A 22,777-nucleotide genomic window follows, 5' to 3' on the forward strand; every position below is an offset into this window, starting at 1 on the left:
TTGCGGCTTTCTGTAACATTAGTGTATCTGAGGGTCAGTGAGACATTTTTCACAAATGATGTCCATTTGGCCAGTTTCCATGTGATTTGTGCCAGGAAATACAGCAGGGGGCTGGTGCAGTCCTCACATTATTGCACAAACTGTCTGCATCAGTGCTCCATTACCGCATTGCCTTGCTTAAATGTTAATGTTACTAACCCTCCCATAATGTCCCTTTATCATTGGACAAATATCGCAATATCCATCACCCCACCTGTTGTCTCAACTTCCTTTTCTCCTTATTATTGGCTTTTCCTTAATAAAAACAAGCTTTGGAGAAGTCTATCCATTACCCCTTTACTATAGACAGATGGGCCTGGTTCATGCATAATGATCCCAGTCCAATAAATTATGGCTTCCTTCTCATCACCCCACTTCTGCCTTGTTCTCAAGCACCCTGCATTTGTGGGTTTTCAAAACCATGGTTTCCCATGACATCAGACCTGGGAAACTGTTGTTTAAGAATTACCCTCAATCACAATGCAGGATCAGATTCTTGACTCCTGTACATTTTTCTGTTCCAACCTGAGGTTCGTTTCATGGCTAAAAATGTTCCAATGTACATAGCAAGCAGTGTTAGGCCACATGCAAAGCCCTTCCCCAACACTACAATGAAAGAAAAGTCAATGCAAATTCTGGAGCTCATTCTTTCATCAGAGCATCTGTAGAGCTTTGGACTGAGGCAAACATGGTAAGCATGTTTTTCACTAAAATCATTAAGTTAGTGGCCATTATCTAAAGGTGTGTACACACAGAGAGAGAAGGGTGCAGGCACAGCAGGAAATTTGCTCATTGCTGTTGCCGTAGCAGTTCCAACTGCTGAAGACAGAAACTTCTTTGATAACACTACTGATATCTTTGCAGTGGGAATTGAAAAAGGCGTTTACAACAAGACCCCCAACTGTAGACATGTTCCTCAAGTTCCCCACCCTGGTGTGCTCCGATCACTTCTTTGGATCATCACAATCTGTATTTTTAGGCTTGGGTTTTTAATCAGAGCTAATGACTCCATATATTTGCTTTATAGAAAGTTGAAACGTGATTATTTAAAAAATAAAACACTATGGTACTATCTGATTGCAGAGACGGCAAAGTCACATTGATAGGAAATGTTATTGTCTGTGTTAGCCAAGATTTAGATCTTTTCTACACATTACTCCAGCAACAGACCAGTTGAAACCATCTGAATGACTAATATGACATGACACATTGTTCCTCTACATCAGATGGAAGGTCTCCATGGTACTTCAGTAGTGATCTTCAGGCTATTCCAGCACAAGCATAGAGATTCTTCACACAGTAAGCTTAAGAAGAGTCTGCTGGGCCATCTGTTCTAGCATCCTGTTCTCACAGTGGCCAACCAGATGCCTGTGGGAAACCAAGTAGGATCTGAGCCCAAGAGCATTCTTCCCCTTATGCAGTTTCCAGAAACTGGTATTCAGAATCATTAGTAACTCTGACCATGAAGTCCTCCATCGTACCTAGTAGCCTTCAACAGCCTTCTTCAGGAATTTGCCTAACTCTCTTTTAAAGCCATCCACGTTGGTGGTCAACACTGCTTTCTGTGGTCACAAGTTCTATAGTTTAACTATGTACCGTGTGAAGAAGCACTTCCTATTATCTTTTAATCTTCACCTTCATTGAATGCCTAGGAGAATTATCCATGCATAATTTCATGCACTTTCATCATGTCACAGAAAGGAGGACGGTCTGGGACTGATGTGGAAGCACCTGCACATATTAAACCTGCAGTATGGAGATGCTACCATCTTGACTGCAATATGCAGCTGCCTCCACATGGGGGCCACAGCAGATAGATTGTTCCTCCACTAAGTTCCCATTCTGTAGAGTGAAGAATTTTGTGTAGGTCAAACGCTTTTCCTGCTCCACCACCAACAGAAGCTGATCCATTTTACCTGCTTCATGTAAAGATAGCACTTAATTTGCTTGGTATACAGTGGTACCTCGGGTTACACACGTTTCAGGTTACAGACTCCGCTAACCCAGAAATAGTACCTCGGGTTAAGAACTTTGCTTCAGGATGAGAACAGAAATCGCGTGGCGGGGGTGCGGCAGCAGCAGGAGGTCCCATTAGCTAAAGTGGTGCTTCAGGTTAAGAACGGACCTCTGGAATGACTTAAGTACGTAACCAGAGGTACCACTGTATTTTCATTATTTATTTATTTATTCATTCTAAGCAGCCCTTCATTGTGTAAGACGGCTGGAGAAACCTTTTTTAACACTGAGGACCACATTTCCATGGCAGCTCTCCTGGGGTCCACATGCCCAGTGGACCCCAGGTGATGGATCTAGGATGCAGTGCTGACTCCAGAGAAGTATATGGCCAGGTTTTCATTAGTTTTGGCTCTAGTATATCGAAGAGTAAAATTTACCCACCAAAGCAGATTGATGAGAGGGGCTGTCAAGCACAGCTATTTTCTTGAGATTTAGTTCCTGTTTTTCACCTGTCAGTAGAGAAATGCCTACATGTCTCTTCCATAAATACACTTGACAGTCTGGAGTGATGGACTTACTCGAACATTACGGGCTGCAGTAAAACATAGGTAACAGGAGCAAATCAACCAACAGCCGTTTAGATGAATTGCAGGTCGATCTTTTTGTTGTTGTTGTTTTAGTCATTTTAAAGTTCAGTGTTTACAGTTGATGAACACTCTTGCCATGTGAAAATCAATACACCAAGAGTAATGTATCCGGTTCTGGGCATTACAATCTAAGAAGGACAAGGTGGAACGTGTGCAGAGCAGGGCAACCAAGATGACCAAGGGTGTGGAAACCAAACCTTGTGGGAAACAGTTGAAGGAAGTGGGCATGTTTAGCCTGGAAAAGAAGAGTCTGGGAGAAAATACGATAGCCATCTTCAAACATCTAAAGGGCTGTCACATGGAAGATTGAGCCAGCTTGTTTCTGCTGTTCTGGGTGCTAAATTACAAGAAAGGAGATTCTGATTAAACATCAGAAAGAACTTTCTGACAATAAGAGCTGTTCAAGAGTGGAACGGCCTCCTTCAGGTTTTTAAGCAAACCATGTATGCCTTAGTTGAGATTCCTGCATTGCAGGGGTTGGACTAGATGACCCCCCCAGGTCCCAACTCTACAATTCTATCATTTATATAAGTGGAAAGGAAGAGAGAGATGACTGGGATCAGGTTCAGAATTGCATGCTGTAGTCTTAGGGACTTCCTATGTTCAAATGTATCCACAGGAAAATATAAAGAAAATTTGGAAAGCACTAGGTATTTCTCATGTTAGGTTCTCTAAAGCATTGTTGAGCAAACTGACGAGCTTTTTAAAAAATTATTCCTTTTTTCTGTAGATTACTGTTTGTCACTCTACTTGAAATTAAAATACCGTAGTAATGTTTGGATGGCTCAGGTTCCTTTTTATTATTTTATAAGCAGGGCAGTAGGAAACTGTTTGTCAGAGATGACTGTCAAGAGAAAATAGCCAGCCAGCCACCCACGTAAATGCACCTTTATAGCACCTTTTGCAGCAACCATTGTAGGTTAAAAAAATGGAATGTATTACTTTCCATCAAAACAGGAAATAATATGTACAAATATAGCACATGACTATTGTTTTCATGAGTTTGTTCACCCAAAAGATACTGGTAGCATAACATTAGTAATTCTGATTTAAGGAGTCTCTAGTTACCCAATGCAAGAAGAATGGGTGGTATTCTCTGTTGTTTCCTAATTTAAGGACTCTGTCTGTCCTGGTAGCAGTACAGGAAATTGCACTCTGCCTTTGCTATAAGGTGTGGAGCTGATGTCAAGTGTCTCTGGTGTGACTGTGAAACAGAGTAGGGATTCAAATATATATAAGATACTTCTATAAAGATGACTCCCCACTTATGTGGGGGTAACATTCTGGCCCCCTGTGCACATAAGTGAAATCAGGTAAAGTGGGGAGCACTCTTTAAACACTCTCTGTGCCCCTCTCTCTTTAATCCACACCAAAAATACTGTATCCAAAAATATCCACAACTAGAATTGAAGCTCTGTGATCAGCAGTAGTTATTTTTTATTAACCAATCTTACAGTACAATCCTATGCATGTTTACTCAGAAGCAGGTCTCACTGTGTTTAGTGAGCTTATTATTAGGAATGTGTGCTTAGGATTCCAGCCTCAAAAACAGCGATACATAATGCCTTCCATGTTTTAAACAATTTCTGAAAATTCAGAACTGCAAGTACTTCTGGGGTCCTTTTGTAAAAATGGCATCATATTTATTTTCCAGGAATATGAAGTAAGCACAAGTATCCATTAGCAACTGAATTAATTCCTTTCTGTTCCATTGCTTATTGCTACATATGAATTCAGGGAGGGACAAAGAGCTGCTAAAACTCCCACACAGAAGAACATGTTGATTCACTGCTGCTATATCCCTTTCTGTTCAGTAGCTGCAGTCTTCCTTTTTCAGTGTGTAAATCCACTTTTGAATATTCATCAGCTGTTTAGCATCCACATGCTGTCGTATTTGTAATAGCTGCAAACTGTTATGCTACTTAATACAGGGAGAAATTTAACTACACTTCTTGTGCTCATCTTTGTAATTATTTTTACACATTTTTAAAGAATTTACTTGTTTTAACATCACTGTCCCACATAAAGTGATCCTTATGTGCATTTCTTGAACTATTTTTAAATTTTTATAAATATATTGTTTTACCTTCACCTCGTCACTAGAAAGTTGTGCATAGGCTGTGATCAGGAGCTCTGATCAAAATGTTGAGGTGAAGGGTCAATTCACACAATCCTGCTCCTCGCTCACTCTGCGTATTGATTGAACTTGTCTGAACAAGGCTATGATGAAAGTCTTGGGAAACAGGACTATAGCAAAGCACTTCTCACTATTGCTTATTCAGATTTCACTTGGACACTCCCATTAACACACCTGGTGTTCCAATCTTCCATAAATTGCTTCATGAAAATGAAGTAACATACAAAGCAAAGAGTCCTCTGTTTATATGTCATGACCCAATTTACCGTTGCTTGGCACCAGCCAATCATGTTAATTATATTTACTCCAGTATCCACATTAATTGCATTATCTCATTGATATCAAAATATAGTACCTTATTGATGCACAAGCTAATGATTTATAGGAGGCTGTAATCATGATGTTAGAATAATACAAGGAAAGCCAACAGAAGGCCAAAGGGTACTTGTCGGACATGTTAAACAGAAGTGAACATCCAGTGTCTTATTGTAGTAATGGTGTTGCAATCACAGTTTGTTCATTTAACTTTCCTTATAAATGGAGATTGAACAATGCATGTCTCCTCAGAAGTTAGACATGTTGAGTTCAGTGGACCTCACTTCTTGGAAAGTGTGTACAGGAGTGCAGCCTAAGAAAAATGTGTCCAGAGTTGGCAAAGAAACACAGATAACAACAGGGAAAAGAACACTGCATGAAAGGCGCATTTGCTTTTGGACAGAGATTCCAGAGTTTTGTGCAGAGAATTCAAAATTCTCTGTCAGCCTACCACTAGATTCTGTTATATTATTAGCAAAATAGGAAAATGTTTACTTAGTGATCTGCAAGCTTCAAACTATTTGTATAGCTGTTCAATATATTTTGAAGATCCAGTAATGTTTTTGTTTTTGCCCACCCCCACAGCCACTCAACATTGCCTATAGCCACATCTATAGCTCCTACCGGAACTTTGTGGGTCCTCCTCATTTCAAGACAATCTGCCGGCTCCTTGGGTACCAAGGGATTGCTGTGGTGATGGAAGAATTGCTGAAGATCGTCAAGAGCCTGGTAATGGTGCAGTTGTGGATGAGGTTCAGGCCAGGAAGTCAAAACAACTCTGTATATTGAACAATACATTTTAAAAATAAAATGTATATTATTTTAGAATATAATTCCCATTACATTGAGATGCCTGTTTGGGTTGGCAGAATATCTCCACTGAAAATATTCTGTTCTGGACAATTACATTGTATTGGAGCAAAGACAATGAGAACAAAATTAAGCACCAGGAACTTGGGAAATGGAAGATGTTCCTGGACCTGTATCTGCAGTGCACATTTATATCAGTCTCTCTCTGATCTCCCCAGACCTCACTTTGCAATTAGAAACATAGGAAGCTGCCTTATACTGAGTCAGACCAATATTCCCTCCAGTTCAATATTTTCTGTGATGACTGGCAGCAGCTGTCCAGGATTTCAGACACTGTCCTCTCCCATCCCTAGATGCTGTACCACTGAACTAGATGCTCTACCACTGAGCCACAACCATTCCCCAGGGTCCCCTGAAGCTTTGTTTAGAACTTTTAAAAAAATGAAACCACTGTTGTAAATCATTTTCATAACCGCATCTGTGGCCACTTTGTAAAACAGAATAAGCTTTCAAGTTTATGCTGATCTTCTAGAGCTGACCTTTGTGTTCCTCTGCTTCTGGTAGTTGCAAGGGACCATCCTTCAGTATGTGAAAACCTTGATAGAGGTGATGCCAAAGATCTGCCGCCTGCCAAGGCATGAGTATGGATCTCCAGGTTGGTACTTGGAATGCTTCATGAGATGGCTGTCAATGTCAGTTCTTCCCTATGTGCATCTTTTTTATCTGTGAAATTTGTATTAATGCACTTTCACCATTCTGCTCAGGATGGCTTATGTGCGGTTATCCTGCTGTAAAATAAGTTATGCCAAGAGATAGTTGCTTGTCTAAGGCAACCTTCATAACAATGGAGGTTTGAACCTAGGTATCCTTGGCATAGGTCCAGTGTTCAGTTCATTACACCGCACTGCCTTTTCCTGTGGTTTCAGTTTGTTGATGTCGATGTGTGGAGAAGTCTCCTAAAAGACTAAAGATTATGGAGAGTCCATGCTGACATCCCGCCAGGAGCAGATAGCCAGGTTATCATTCAAGAAAGCTGTTCTGTCCACCTACCTCAAGAGATTTCAGGTGGGGATGGAGTTGTATTTGGCCTGGACGGTGGTGGAACACCAGCATCAGCATGTCAGCACATGTTATGTCAATACTGACCTAGTCTGAATTGATGGGGCTATATAAGTTTGCTCCAGCCCTCTCTGTTTGCTATTCTCAGCTCCTGCCAGCTTGCCCTTGGGCCACAATGTAGGACTAGAAGGTCACTAAATTCCAAATAGGAATCCTCTAGTTTGCAGTGGTTTTGTTATTGTTGTTTTGCCTACTCTGTACAGGGCCTTAGAGAAAGTAGTATTTCCTAACATCTTGAGCTCACAAGAAACAGAGGCATCTGGAGTATCTTTCTCTTTCCCCTACTTTTTTCCGGGTATGATTGGCTGTCAGTAGCGTCCTTCCACAGCATTGCTCTTCAGGTGTGGAGCAGCCTGAGCCATAGACTTCTAAGAAGGTTGAAATGAAAGGAGAGTGTATGAGGCAGGCGCTCAGGACCACAGCTACTTCCAAAGGCAACACCAACTTGCTCTTCGCAGTTGGTACCCTTCTTTCCTATCATATCGATCCCTAGTTAATTTCTTCCTTTCTCTTTTGCTTCTTACCAGGAATCCTGGAGTTTTTCCATCACCAGCTGAAGGACATAATTGAGTATGCAGAGCTCAAGACTGATGTGTTCCAGAGTCTGAGAGAAGTGGGTAATGCCATTCTTTTCTGCCTTCTCATAGAGCAGGCCTTGGTGAGTTAAAATGAATTCTTTCAAAAATTGGCAGGGTTTTAAATAGATAAATTAACCAACCAACCAGATGATCTCACCCAGTTCAGTTAATATGTTGATGCAGCTGTGATTTAATTAATGAGGGTGGCACCATGTGTGTGTGTGTGTGTGTGTGTGTTTAAATGGTTTGGCATCGGTTGTAAAGCCATTTTAATGAGAATAGACTTGAGGAGATAGCTGGTGGAAATCAGAATGTACAAACCGTGGCATGTGGGAATTAAATTAACATGAAAGTGGTGGGGATTGTGGAGTGGTTTCAGGAACAGAAAGGCTCTGTGCTTTTAACTGGTTTGGAAGAACAGATCATCATGAGGCTTCGTTGTGGATTTAGTGTGTTACATACACATGGCATGGAGCTATAGGGATAAAGGGGGGTTTGGGGACTCTCATTTGCATGGCATTTTTATGTGGTATGGGTATGTACCCTGCTCGGAGTTAATCCAAACAGTCTATGTATCCCTTCGACTTCATCCTTTGCCGGTCCCTTGCCTGTTCTTATAGACCCCACTTCAGGATTGCTAGTAATATTGATATCTGTACAGGTTGCATACTTTGCATGACATTGCTGTTTGAATTTGCAAACACAGTGCCTGAATTCTTAAAGTACCTCCACTGTACTGCTTCCTGCACACCTGGTTTAGCACCAGAACCAAATCATGAGTGCGGATAGTTGCTTTCTGGATATCCCTTAGTGCCCAGCCCAATCCTTTTGGTGCATCCCATCTTCTCTTAAGAGGAAGAATGTGTCTTCTTGGGATGCTTGACTGTATCATAGCTCTCTTGAACGGCATTTTCTCCCATTGTGGCTATGTTGGTCCTTCCGATCTGCATAATGTTAACGTGCACTTGAATGTGCACAACAGCCTCCCCCACCCCCTTACTGGATACTTATTCACTGAGTTGCTTCTCATAGTAGAGACACATCATTAGTGTATTAGGGAGCCAATACTATTTTGATATAGGAGCAAAATGCCAATAGCAGCATGGAGGTAAGCGCATCAGGGTCATAGTCCAAGGACAAGTATTCTGGGAAAGGATGATCAGCAGAAATTATATGTGTTGTATGTGAATAAACCTATCCAGTCTTTCTCTCAGTTCTAAGTTCATCAGTGAAGATTTGGATTAAATAATGTAAAATGAATCATTCCTTTGTACTTTCTGATGGCCATAAAGGCACACATAACTCAATCCAATACAAATTTGGTTACTGTGTTCGATATGACTGATTTATTAATTTTTCCTCTACGAGTGTCTATATATTTCCTGCTTGTGACTGAAGAGAGAACATTTCGACACAAGCTTACTTTTCTTAAATTTCACTGTTGTTGTTATTGTTGTTGTTGTTGTTGTTATTATGGATAAAAGTTCCAGAGTACTAGTGGTTTTGCCAATCATAGAGTGGTCTTTTCACAAAGACCTTCTGAATTCATGATTTCCTGAACATCATAATGCCACTTAATTTCTTGTATGATTAATAAAAAAGAAAGAAACCCATTTCCTTTTCCAAGGACAAACTAATCTATCAATTTACTAATCTATTAACTTGTGCTTGGGATGTGCCACAGAGCACAGATAGTTAAACATAAGAGATGTGGGCTGACGGACGTCTTCTTCATTGCCCGCCATGGAAGGAGAATTCCTTCTGCCATAGTCAGCAATGAAGGCCTCCCCTCTGTTTTTGAGATGAGATTGGACATTTAGCATGGGGTTTCTTGAAAAGTAGGAAGCAGTCACATACCATTAGACAGTTAACTATTAAGTATTGCAATGGAAGTTGAAACCCATCTTCTAGGACGTTCATTGTGCTATTTTTGGTAAGCAGCGAAGGCTTTAGATGAGGGAACTGTGCACGTATTTTTGACACTACAAGGCATGGCTGGTGATTGGAGAATTGATCACAGCATTCTGAATGTGTCCTCGCACAGAGATATATTGGCACCTCCCCCTTTTGCAGCGTCTTGCCTCTTTGCATGCAGCCTGCAGCCATCATGGTTTACTTTGTTGCTGTGCCGCCCTGTAGACTCATGCAGAATTTGCTGCCAACCATTACTCAAGTCTCCTCCAGCATTATTGCTTCCCAGGTCTTGCCTCTTTGTATGTCTGCACTTTGGATTACCTTTGAATATCTGTATGTGTTTTCAAGTTGCTTCTCATTCTTCTTGTGGTTCCCTCTCACCCTCTTCCAGCCTAGTCCAAAAGCACAGCTACTTGGAAGTAAGTCCCTCCTAAGGTCTCTTGGGCCTTACTACCAAAAGAGCGTGCTGAGGATTGAAATTTGGATACTATTTATTTCTCTCTCCTCATTAACATTTGTAGGTCTTAACTATCTGCTTGCATCAACAGTAAATGCCTTTTGTAGAGCATCATAAAACCAAGCATACATATGACATTATGTAAGGTTTCTCATTCATCAACATAGGCCTTACAGCCACAGAGCTACAGAGTCCCTCCCAAGAGATAGTGTTTTCTAAACCTAGAGACGGTTGCAATGATTAATTGCAGTGATTTTTTTTGCATTCTCTAACTTACATGCACTACACTGGCTTCTAAGCGTGTTTATAAATGTGGTGCCAAACAGACATTTGCATTCCCTTTGTTGCACATGTTCCTTGGAATGAACCACCAGACAGTCTTTTTTGTGTGTGTGAGTCTTAGAGCAGTTTTTCCAAACTGCTTTCAGTGGCAAGATATTGGATGTGTCTGCAGCAGCTGCCCTCCCCAAAAGACCCTAGAACACACCAAGGGAAGCTGTTTTGCTTTTCACACCTGGTAGCGTCCCTGTCTAGGATTCTTCCTCTGGGCTTTGTACTGGGAAAGTCTGTACCTCGTTAAACTTCTCTGCAATGCCAGGTCCGGATACATGAGGGACATTGACTGTGTTTAAGCTTGCCATTTTAAGCCCCAAGCTGAGGTGTTAGCTGGAGTCACACAGTATCAGGTAACAGGTCCAGAATGCCAGTCCCAACTAACGAAAGCAGGGTCAGCCTCAGGGCAAACTAGACTTAAAGATCTATGAACAGGATGTTCTGCTTTTTTTATTTTAATTAAAAGCCAACTTGAGAGGTGTGTGTAATTTGGATTAGAGCAGTGCGTAACCTGGTAGTTATATATTTTCCTCTGGGCGGTAAATAGCAGGGGGGGGGTTGGGGGGAAGGGAATTTTAATCAGGAAAACAGTGTGGTGGAAGAGTTAATACCCTTTCACAGTGCCACAAGCACCATCCAAGCGGCACTACCATCACTACCTCCACCCCTCTGGTGGCTTTTATGTATTGAAAACTGGGATATCTGTGATATTTTCCAGCGCCATTTCTAGTTTGACCCTGAGGTTTTGAGGACCTAGGCTAATTCCCAGTAGGAGTTACTTAGGACAGCAGATGTAAATGCAATACAGCTTAATATTGCCATGATGTCTACTAGTAGGGCCTGGGTTTGTCAGAAGGCCCACTACTAACTTATCCTGAGTTTCATAAAATGTAAGGGGTTATTTTACTGTAGTGCTGTATGGAGATGTCCATAGATTGTGCCTTCTCTTCATTGGCAAGCTGATGGAAGAGAGAACTGCTCTGAGTGGCTCAGTTTATACACTGCAAGGCCTGAGCTGTCCTTCTGCAATTGCTAAGTCATCATCCTATTCAGAGAGGTCTTTGGAGAACCAGGCAGAGGGCCTTCTTGGTAGTGGCGCCCACCCTGTGGAACGCCCTCCCATCAGATGTCAAGGAAATAAATAGAAGACATCTGAAGGCAGTCCTGTTTAGGGAAGTGTTTAATGTCTAATGTTTTACAATTTTTTATGGGTTGTACGCTGTCCACAGTGGCTGGGGAAAGCCAGCTAGATGGGCGGGGTATATATAATAAATTATTATTATTATTATTATTATTATTATTATTATTATTATTATTCCACATTAGACCTGTTAGATACATGGTATTCCTGGGCAGAAGGATCTGGCTAGGAGGCATTTATAAAAGGAATAGAAGTTGAGTTACAATTCCAGCTTTGCATAGGTTTTTTATTATTATTATTATTATTATTATTATTATTATTATTACTGCTAATATACTGCTTTTGTCACAAGTTACTTGCAAGTGGTTTAGGTTTACAAGTGTACACCACGTGTAAATGTTTGTAACCACACAAGGTATACCTTGGTGCAGACAGTCACACAAAGTAGAATGAGGTTGAGCAGCACTTATCTGGAATCCTGGCAGAGTGTTCAGCCACAGGGTTCGGACCGTTTTCCATCCTTGCCTTAGATCCTATTACTAGATGAGTTAAAGAACCACAGCAAAGCTCCAGATTTTACCATAGTTTTTTTAAAAAATCTTCTATTGGTTTGCATAAACTTAACATGGATTCAAAAGGCATTCTCTTCCAGTTCTGTCACCCATGAGATTGGGCTATATTTGAATAAGCCCTCTGGAGGCACATAGATCAGTATGGCCACCCCAAGTCTTTCAGACAGCTGAACAACTAGTCCCACGGGGAATTTTTAACACCTTTTATCTTTCTTCCTCCTGCCTCAGTCCCAGGAAGAAGTGTGTGATTTGCTGCATGCTGCTCCCTTCCAAAATATTTTGCCCAGGGTCTACATCAAAGGTAAGGAGTGGAGAGGTGGTCAGATATCAGTCATTATTCCCATAGATGTGTTAAACCTATAGAGCTGCAGAGACATAGCTGGCAATCGATAAGTTTCAACGAAACTTGCTTAGGCCCTTAGCAACTAGTCAGCCATTCATTGAACTGAATTTACTAGTCGCCCTGCTGAGCAGTCCTCATGAAAGGTAACTTTGCACAACCCTTATCGGCAAAAGCAAGATGTTTGCTTTCAAAACAAGATGTGCTGGTGTTGCGGCTGTAAATCGCAGAGTCCCTTCTTCACGATGCGCTACCCTGCTTTTGTTCCGTCACACTGGTCCCAGAATTGGATAATGGTTGGGAGGTGACTCTGAAATGCTGGAATTTTTTTTCCCGTTTTGCTTTCTCATTTCACTGTTTGCTGCTCGCTTAACAGAAGGAGAACGCTTGGAGGTACGCATGAAGCGTCTCGAAGCCAAATATGCCCCACTTCACCTGGTTCCCTTAATAGAGAGGCTGGGAACACCGCAGGTAAGGATGACATTGAAACCCACACGGGGTAACTAAAAATTTCACATTACCCCCCCCCCCCCCGCAATTCCCAGATTATCTCTGAGCTACAAGAAGTCTTTCTGGATACTGACTTGGTTTCAGTTCTACACGGTATAGTTTGTCCATAGATATTTCACTGTTACCAAGCAAAATTAAATTATCTTTAGTGAGGATCAGGGCACTGTGTGTGTTTCATGATGGCCCCTGATATCACTCAGAAGCTAACTGAAGCAAAGATAGAAAAAGAATCAGATTGTTCCTGATTACCACGATCCTGTTATTGGGCTATTCCAAATGGATTTTGAGTCAAAATACGGGTTCACATGAACAACCGCTCCTGTTTCAAATCTGCTGCCACATGATCACAAATATGACCACAATTAAAACCCTCTCTCTTATTCCTGTAAAACCCAGCACTGTTGCATTGCAGTGGCAAATCTATGTCCTGACACCTGGCTTATAGCATATTACAGCACTTCCCACATCAATTGTGATCAACTTGCCAGCTTCTCTGCCTCCAACATAATATGTCTAAGATACTTAAGAGTGTGTACTCCTCTTCGTTGGCCATTTGGGGTAGTATCCAGCTAACTTGTTCCATCAGTGCAAGGTTTTCCATTTGCACAGTGGAACTTCTCCTCCCCCGGTGAACCCCCAGCTGTTCTGGGGCTTTCTCCAACTCTCTGAAGGAGCTTTGAAGAGGGTACATCTGTCATGCATGTTTCCACATACATTTTATGAGATGTATACCTAAAAATGATAGTTGTGCACCTAAAAAGAACACAGGAAGTGGCTCTGAATGATTGTCAGATCTAGAGGCAATAAGGAATTACTTCCAAGCAGATTGGCCTGGGAGATTTTCTTTCTTCTACAACAGGCGTTGTGAACCTGTGACCCTTCAGAGGTTGTTGAATGGTTGTCTTTCCCCAACCATGGCCATATTGGCTGAGGCTGAAGGGATTTGGAGTCCAGCAACCTCTGGAAGGCCAAATATTTCTTCTCTGCAGCCTGTGGCTTGGCTCACTTGCATGAGTCATCTGAAGCTATTTGCTCTACAGTGCACCTGCTCTCTGCTTGTGGTCTGGATTTTGAATGGGTGGTTTGGCTCGCAGCAGGTGACTGAAATAGGTAGAGCTTTCTTGCCTTTACAACCAGCAGAATGGGGGCATTTCATTCAAAGAAAAAAATCACAAGGATGGTTATGTGTATGCGGTTGTGTGCCTTTGTGTATGTAATGCTTAGTTAACTGGCTGTATAGCTTTCCACTCAAATTTCCGAGTCTGTTAGCTCCTCCTATTATTTTCCACATCAATTTTCTTCGTAGGGAAGATAAAACAGTAGAGTAACAAGCCAGAAAAATTTGAGCACTCTTGGTGATCCCATTGATTCAGTAAAAGAAATTTAAAGTATACTCCTATGCAATCAGTCCCACAGAGTTGAGTAGAACTTACTCTCAGGTATTCAGTATAGGGTTGCAACCTTAAGCATATACAATGTATGACTGTGATCAGTGACAGGCAAGAGTGCTTAACTTATGGTCAAATTGAATGTGATGTAAGAGAGATGGGATCAGGATCTCCCTAGGGAACCCTTTTTCCAGTACCAGAAGCAGCCTGCCAGGCGGGTCAAAGCCACTATGCTAACTTCCTAGCATGTGAGTCACTGGTGCTTTCCCGCAGGGAGAGGTGGCAAGAGGCTGACAATACCAACCTCCTCGCCGTGCCACCCCTCTCCCTCCTGGCAGCTGCGAGTTCCTTGCCAGGAGGCCAGTGCTGAATGGGTTTCCATGGCCTTCCACCCAGGCACTTCTCCACATCCTCAGACCATTTAACTGGGAATCCCTATAAGAATTTTCTGGTCCTAATGTACACCATTGTCTTTTTGAATGCTGCCACCAGTGATTATTTAATTGAGGACAAGGCTATCAATATTAATGGCTAATAGTTGTGATGGCTGTATGTAGTCACTGGGGAACAACAGCAGGTTGGGGCTCTTGGCTTTGTGTCCTGCTTGGAAACTTTACTGTGGGAAACAGGATGCTGAACTAGTTAGACCCCTGCTTGGATCTAGCAGTGTTCATCTTACATCATCCAAAGACCCATTTCTGCCAGGTAATCTATTATATTGTGTTCTGTTTTCTTAATCAAAGGAATTAGGCTGACAACCAAGGCAGTAGATTCAGAAACATGTATAGGCAGTTAGAGAGCTTTGGATGGGCAGTTAACTATCCATTACGTACATAAAATAGTGGGATTGTAGGACATAGGAATTCAACATTACAGTCTTCCAACCGTCCCATCAGCACAAATGTTTCAGCTTGCCCAACAGAACAATCTCCCCTCTCTTCCCTGCACATGATGTTCTGGGGGTTCTCCAGTCCTCCCGGAGCCAGTTTAGGAGGACATGGGGGAGGAGAAGGGTTAAAGTCCCATTGCGCCAGCAGGACTCATCACACCAGTTCCTGCGAGTGCAGCTACTTTGTTGAATGTGGCTCTCTTTGTTGAATGTGTCCTCCTAACTAGCTTATTTATTTACTTCTTACTAGATTTATTTGAAACTTTTGAACACCTAGCATTTCTTCAAACCCTGATTGCAGGAGGGCTGTAAATATTCCCTGTGCCCAAGGAAAAGGGAAGCTATATTTTGCAAGTCTTCTTTCAATTTACGTTGTCCCAGCAATCCTCATTCTGTTTTGAAGAAGTGCATTCCGCAACCCCCAACACACATTTAATGTAACGTTTGATGCCAGCAGATCACTGTTGTGTAATTCATTCTCTCTTTCTCTCTCTCTCTTTCTCCGAAGAGAGCATGGGTTGAAAGACTGTGCAGATTGGACTTCCACATGGAGCACTTGCCTCAGACATTATGTGCATTCACAGCTCCTACTCCTTTGTCATGGGGGGGATATTGTTGGGCTGGATGTGCACATAAAACAACCCAGGGCAAGAGGCACACAAATCCTGTCAACTTCTTCATAGGCACAGGAGCCACAGACCTGCTTCCTTTATATCCATTTACACCTGATTAATAGGAGGAGTTAGTTGTTGTGAGACAGTTGTCCAAACCTGGGGTGGGTGAACTTCCCATTCTGTTGATGAAAGTAGGTTAGTTGGCCTGTTTTAAGAGCTGTATTCCACCAGTGCTTCCCATGGTAGGGCAGAAGTTATTATGAAGGGCAGAAATGGATCTCTCAACATTCAGGCATGTATGCAATGGGGAGCCGCATACATCTTTGCGTTTTATTGCGGGAAATGTCAGAAGAACATCAACAGCACTTGGCTCCAACATACATTGAGAATGGTAACAGAACTTGGCCCACGGAAGGTGCCTCCACCCAATTCTTTTGCCCTCTCCCCTTCATCTTCCCATACTAAAGCTTTAAGTAAGGCTTTCTGGGGGAAGGAGCGGGTGAGAAAGTCACATTCCACCAACTTCCTTCCCCTTGTTCTTCTTCGGATCCAAGCCTCTATCTGAAAAGGTTCTGTACAGTAATTTGACTTTCTTCTCTTCACACTTGCTTTCTGTTGAGTATTAATTACTTCTCCAACAGAATGTCCTTGTAACTACGCCTTAGATAACACTGGTGGAACTCCTAATCTCAATATTTACCAACTGAAAAATAGATGGTGAGTTGAGATAGTATCAGGTCTGGGAATGTTGGGAATCTGTTGATACTCTGCAGCCAAGAAGGAGAGCCTGTGACCCTCCTGTTGGTGTATTTTGACTTTAATGAAGAATTCTAGCTGCCTCTGAACACCACTGTTCACCACTGTTACAAACAACAGCAGCAATAGGATTTACCCTTGGGGGTTTTTTTATGTATGATTCCCACTTAAGAATCCTTGATATGCAAGAACTGAGAAACGTATGGAGTTGATATTTCCAGGCCTATAAATGCCTTACTGTATGTCACTTGTCTTACTCCTGGATAGGAAAGTCTAGTCATAATTTTCTCTGTCTTCCAGTTTTAGTCGGTGAAGATACAAAAAGAAAAACGGTGAATGTGTTTTTAAAAAATGGACCAGTTTACTTAAAGTCAGCCATGCCAAGAATCCAGAATTGAAACAATTCCAGGTTACATAGCAAAAATTCAGATACAGCTCACCACCACTAGGGAATGATGGATGGGTCTTTAATGGGATTGTTGACATTCTGGTCATAAAGTTGTGTGAAGCTGGAGCAACATGACGAATGGCTTGTGCCAAAATGGTGCTGCAACATCCCCTTCAAAGCGAATAGGTCAAATCCATCCTGCTGTGCTTTTGGTTGGTTGCAACTACATTATCAGCAGTTACTGCTATATACCACCTACATAGGGTTGAGATGACATAACTGTATGATGGCTGAAGTGCCTTTAGTTGTTCCCCGTGCTGCCACGTCTCATCCTGCCATCCTGCCTCCCATTTCTGTGCTGCGTATTTGTATTCTACTCATCTTACTGTTCTACATCAAGCAAAAGCTTACAACTTAGGAGTGCAATTCTCCAGGCAGTGGTCCTGTGTGACCCTCCTTCATTTCAGTCTGCAAATACACTGCCCTGTTTCTATTGTAAAATGTGGAGGGGGTCCCCTCTAGCAGTGAGTGTTAGAAAACTGGGTGGGTGGAGGAATCTTAACTTGTCGATGCTTTTTAAATTCAACTTTTGAGATTATTAACAAATGGGAGAAAACCTATTTACCCATTTATCTTACTTTTAACCAGCCGTCAATTTCTAGTCAATATAACTAAAATACATACAAAAAAATGATTGGAACCCTGGTTCCCTTTTAGTATCTGTCTGAATTTAAAATATTCATAGAGGATGGCATCCCTGATTATCAAAGCTAAACTTGCACATTCAGTTGTATATTTTAAGACATCCTAAAGAGCATATATGAAATAACTAGTGTGGATGTGCATATTTTGATTAATATTTCACAATAACCTGCTGTTATTAACAACAGTCTAACGAATAGGCATGTAAAAGACATGATCATAATATAACGTACACTACAAACTCTGCAGAAACAAAGTGCCCTTGCATAGCAGTACTTTGCTGCCAGGCATTAAGTATGCAGAAACAATAAAATGTGCAGGAAATCTTGAAGATAATAATAATAATAAAAAGAAACACCTGTTAGAGAAGCAAATTTCAGCTTCTCTTTTCCACCACACTCTTGGTTATCCTCAAAGTAATGAATATTTGGATAAAGGGAGGATACTTTTGACAACTCACTCCTAATCTAAATGACAAAAGTACCGCAATGTTCTTAAGCACAAATTATGGGCAAAGGAAACTCCTACTAGAAATATTATTTCCAAGTGCAAAACACAGGAAGGAAAAGGTCAACGTGATGAGCATTTGTGTGGAAAGTGACGTTTTACACCTTCTTTTATTCTTGGGCTTCTCTTCCTCCTCAGCAAATAGCCATAGCCCGTGAAGGAGACTTGCTGACCAAGGAGAGGTTGTGTTGTGGCCTGTCCATGTTTGAGGTTATCCTGACTCGCATTCGGAGCTACCTCCAGGACCCCATCTGGCGTGGGCCTCCCCCTACCAATGGCGTCATGCATGTTGACGAGTGCGTTGAGTTCCACCGGCTCTGGAGTGCCATGCAGTTTGTGTACTGCATTCCCGTGGGGACGAATGAATTCACTGCTGAGTGAGTAGGCCTGCACTGGGTTGCATTGAGTTCTAATGATCATGTATTAGAGGATCTTTCCCCACAGCCAGGAAAGCTATAGCAAATCTGCAAATACCTCCTTACTTGAGGTTTGCTTCTACATGCAGGAGTGTGGGCTGCTTTACTAATGACTGGACACTGTATCTCTGATGCCAGGAATGGGGTCTGGGATTCTCTAGTGGTAGTCAAGTGAGTTATCTTTTGAATGACTCTGACCTATTTGGCCTAAGACAAAGCACTGGCTTTCGTTATACTGGCTTCTGAGTTGATTTGCTCATGAACTGATATTTGCTGTTCTCTTAACAAAGAATCAAGCAACCAGGAATTCTCAGGACAAGCAACTCAATAACACCATGCCAGCCAGTCATTCTCGATAAGTAATTTCTTCTATGTCCTATTTCCCTCCAGGCAATGTTTTGGAGATGGGCTGAACTGGGCTGGCTGCTCAGTCATAGTCCTCCTGGGACAGCAGCGTCGCTTTGATCTCTTTGACTTCTGTTACCACCTGTTAAAAGTACAGAGGCAGGATGGGAAAGACGAAATCATAAAGAATGTGGTAAGTCTGGGGGTGAACACTGAGCTGAATGTCAGGTTGCTTGACTATTTAGCTTAATATTGTCTACTCCAGTGGTTCCCAATTAGGGGTCCAGGGACCCCTGGGGGTCTGTGGAATCACCCAGGGAGTCCACGGCCCTCACCATTGCCTCTCCTCCCCAACTAATTTTTTGTCATTTTTGCATGGAAATATCACAAATTTTATGGTCTGTTTTTCAGTATATCTAAAATTATTTGCTTATTAGGGGCTACCACACATTTTGTTCAAAAAAATTGCTTTGCAGAGATAACTACAATAGAGTTGTCAACATTTTCAAAAGTGGGGTGGGGGGGTCCGTGGCTTGGCTTTTGAAAAATAGGAGGTCCTCAGTAATTAGCTAATTGGGAACCACTGGTCTACTCCAACTGGCATTGGCTGACTGTGGTCTGAGACAGAGATATTTCACATCACATCACCTGCTACCTGGAGTGGAACACAAGACAGTGGCGTAGCGTGGGTTGTCAGCACCCGGGGCAAGGCAAGTAATTTGCGCCCCCTAACCCGTGGATTTGCGCCCCCTAACCCTAACCCCCAGATGTTGTGCCCGGTGCGGCCGGCCCCCCCCGCACCCCTCACGCTACGCCACTGACACAAGAAGCCGTCCAGAGACCCCCGGGTATAGGGTGGTATATAAATTCAATTGATAATGATAAGCACCTCTGGGCTGGGGAACCTTTCTCGCTTCGTGGGCCAGATCTTTATCTGGATCTGCCTCATGGCCCAAATTTGACAGGCAGGCAGGGCCACCCACCTGTCAGTCAAGTGATGTCATTATGTTGCTAATAGATACGTAGGGAATAAGAGGTGTTATTGGCATTTTGTCACTGCAAAAAGCTAGGAAGGAAGTGTGCCAGGTATTAGTTTCTCTAGCTGTCTTCACTCCAGCCTTTCAGCATTAGGCTAGCTGTAGAAGCAGAGGTCTGAAAGCTTCATTGCTCTTTGCTTTGCCTGTCTTTTCATTTCTTCTCTAGCCTCTTAAAAAAATGGCTGACAGGATCAGGAAGTACCAGATTCTGAACAATGAGATTTTTGCCATCCTGAACAAGTACATGAAGTCAGTGGAAACAGACAGTTCTACAGTCGAGCATGTGCGCTGCTTCCAGCCCCCCATCCACCAGTCCTTGGCCACCACCTGTTAAATAGTCTGTGCTGGAAATGAAATGTGAGCATTTGTGTCTCTGCATCTGAAGTCAGTGAGGAAGGAGCGACTGGATCTCAGAGGCCTGGAAGGGAAAACCCTGAGAACACAGATCTGTCAACAGTGCAGACTTGGATGGACCCAGTATACAAAGAAGCATTTTCCTAGAAGGCCTGTTTTGAATGCATGTTCTTCTATAGTATCTTTCTGGTTGGTTTTACCCATAGCTTTGAAAATGTGGTGAGATGGAGCAAAATGTGGTTTTTTCTCCTGTGGTATCGTCAGCTTTTGTGATGACCAAGAATAACCCAATCAAGCACAAAACTCTATGGCCCTTAAAAGAGTTGTTGTTTTTTGGGGGGGTTACAGTTGAAGCAGTCATCGCTTCATTGTGTTGCAAGTCTTCCGCTTGATGCACCATGAGACTGAAAAGCCTTCCTGCTTGATGGGAAACAACAGCTTAAATGTTTAAAACATTCAGAAATGCTAAGTTGTTTCTGCAATAGATGATAAAGAGCTGTGTGATTTACGCAAGCAAAAAAAAAAATCAAAAAAATCAGGTTCTTTTAGAGATGGAATATTGACTATCATTCTCCACCTAGAATTAGAGGATTTTTTGTCATTGCCTTGTTGTCCTCTGCCCTTCTAGAATTGTTTCGGGTGCAATCTTGTGCACAATTAGCTGGAAACAAGCCACATGTATAGGGCAGTGCTATTAACCTTTCTAAGTTTCATGATGCATCTTTTCTTAAGCAGTGGAGCACTGACAAAAGAGTCTTCTCATATTTTGAATTGATTATCACTGCTATGGTGGCCCTGTATAATACCTTCCCCTTAACCAAGTACTGTTGGCAGTAGTTTTACCTGAGCGTCTAGGATTTTACACAGCCAGGAGAAGAGGCACTGATTGTCATGACCCAGACTCTTGATAAAGTTGCCGGGTCAAGGAACTAGTAAGTTCTTTGAGAAATGCGTTTGATGCATTCTTTGGGATATAGTCAATAGAATAATGAGATCAGTACACTTCCCCATTCTGGAAAAATATATGACATTTGGTAATCGGTTCAAACTTAGGTATCCAAACTTTGGAAACAATGCTAAAAAATAGATTTGGCATGACTTCAGGACGTTTAGAGACAAACAAAAGGCAGCAGCTTATATATCATTAATATGTGTGGTTCCAAAGGCATGCAGAATTTCAACAAAAGTTAAAAATTGCCCTGTCATAACCCTGTAGAACAAAGAGGTAAGCATAGGAATTTCTGTGTGAACGATTCACAGAATTGGAGATCCAGGCGGGGCTCAAAAGGTCATGCTTCTGCAGTTCCCTACACCAAAGGAGACCTCCTGTCACCAGTGTACCCTAGAGCTCAGATGAGAGTGTACTACCTGTAGAAGGTAGAAACAAGAAAGGGATGTGTATGGGAGGAGAAAGCCTGGAGAGAAAATACCAGAGACAATGCAAAGAAGCCATGCGACAATGCTACAGAGAAGTCTCTCCAAACTAATGAGAAAGTTTAGAACAAGTCTACTGAGACAGGTACCAAAGTTTAGGGCTGTATAATAGCGTGAAATGAAAATAAATTCTATAAGATATTGAGAGAAGAATTAGTTTCTGCTAGGCTATCATAAGGCACTTGAGTTATTTACCATGCAAGTTTCCTGTCTCCCAGTTGCCTACCGTGACTATTTAAGGGTTTCAGAATTGCAAGCCTTTAATATTTAGGTACTTTAGATTGAATTTCCTAGAAGGAAAAGGCAGCATTTTATCTCCCTTCTGATTTGCGCTACAGATTTCAGAATAAAGCATTAAGGAAATATTTAAAATGCAGTCTATTGGACAAAGGGCACACAATGCACCAGAAAGTTCTCCTATACAAGCCACAAAACAATGAAAGGGAGACGTGCAGGAGCATAACCATGTTCACTTCACTGGGGCTTGCTCAGGAAAACATCCTGGTAGATTGTTGAAGGAATGTATATGTTGGTTTGTTGCCCTAATTTTTACCCTGTCAGGCTCCATCACTGTCAGGGCAGATGTCAGAACATCCAGCATTTATCCTAGACTCCAGACATTTAGTTCTTTAGTCTAACTTTTGCCAAGAGAAATCGCCACTTTTTAAAAAAGTGTTGGTTTTTAAAAAACAACAACAACCAGGTGTTTTAAGTCTGTGTTTTTCCTCCTTTGTCTCACCATAAAGCTGATACAGTACTTAATTGCTGGTGTTTGGTTCATTGTCACAGCATGATGACAAATCTTACGAAGCCAGAGACTCAGCATTTTTTTTCTCCTTGCGGGCGCATGAAGTAGAAACCTCTTAATTGTCTGTGTCAGGCACAGGAAGAACATTCTGTTTCAAGGGACAGCAACGACATGGAATTATTACCATGAAGTATGTTTCCTTTGGCAGATACCTTTATTTCCTTAAAGGCTCTCTTTCCAAAGTAACTATTAAATATCCCTCCACAGAATCTGGGGAGCATGTTTGCAGCATTTCAAACTGCAAGATACATCTTGCAATGTGGAATTAAGG

General features: G+C 42.0%; 1 protein-coding gene across 6 annotated transcripts in view; it reads left to right on the forward strand.

The window, feature by feature from the left end:
* Nucleotides 1-22,777, forward strand: part of CYFIP2 (cytoplasmic FMR1 interacting protein 2) — a 61,581-nt gene extending 38,804 nt beyond the window's left edge. For 5 of the 6 annotated variants that reach the window (XM_053377111.1, XM_053377109.1, XM_053377110.1 and 2 more), the window contains 8 exons: nucleotides 5,680-5,823; nucleotides 6,469-6,559; nucleotides 7,551-7,681; nucleotides 12,247-12,319; nucleotides 12,735-12,829; nucleotides 18,251-18,489; nucleotides 18,919-19,066; nucleotides 20,077-22,777. In XM_053377111.1, coding sequence (XP_053233086.1) covers nucleotides 5,680-5,823; nucleotides 6,469-6,559; nucleotides 7,551-7,681; nucleotides 12,247-12,319; nucleotides 12,735-12,829; nucleotides 18,251-18,489; nucleotides 18,919-19,066; nucleotides 20,077-20,244 — 1,089 coding nt within the window. In that variant the 3' untranslated portion in view covers nucleotides 20,245-22,777. The remainder of the gene's footprint in view (nucleotides 1-5,679; nucleotides 5,824-6,468; nucleotides 6,560-7,550; nucleotides 7,682-12,246; nucleotides 12,320-12,734; nucleotides 12,830-18,250; nucleotides 18,490-18,918; nucleotides 19,067-20,076) is intronic. The other variant, XM_053377113.1, reaches the window with a different exon arrangement.

The sequence above is a fragment of the Podarcis raffonei genome, chromosome 2, assembly GCF_027172205.1.
Source record: "Podarcis raffonei isolate rPodRaf1 chromosome 2, rPodRaf1.pri, whole genome shotgun sequence".
NCBI lineage: Eukaryota > Metazoa > Chordata > Lepidosauria > Squamata > Lacertidae > Podarcis > Podarcis raffonei.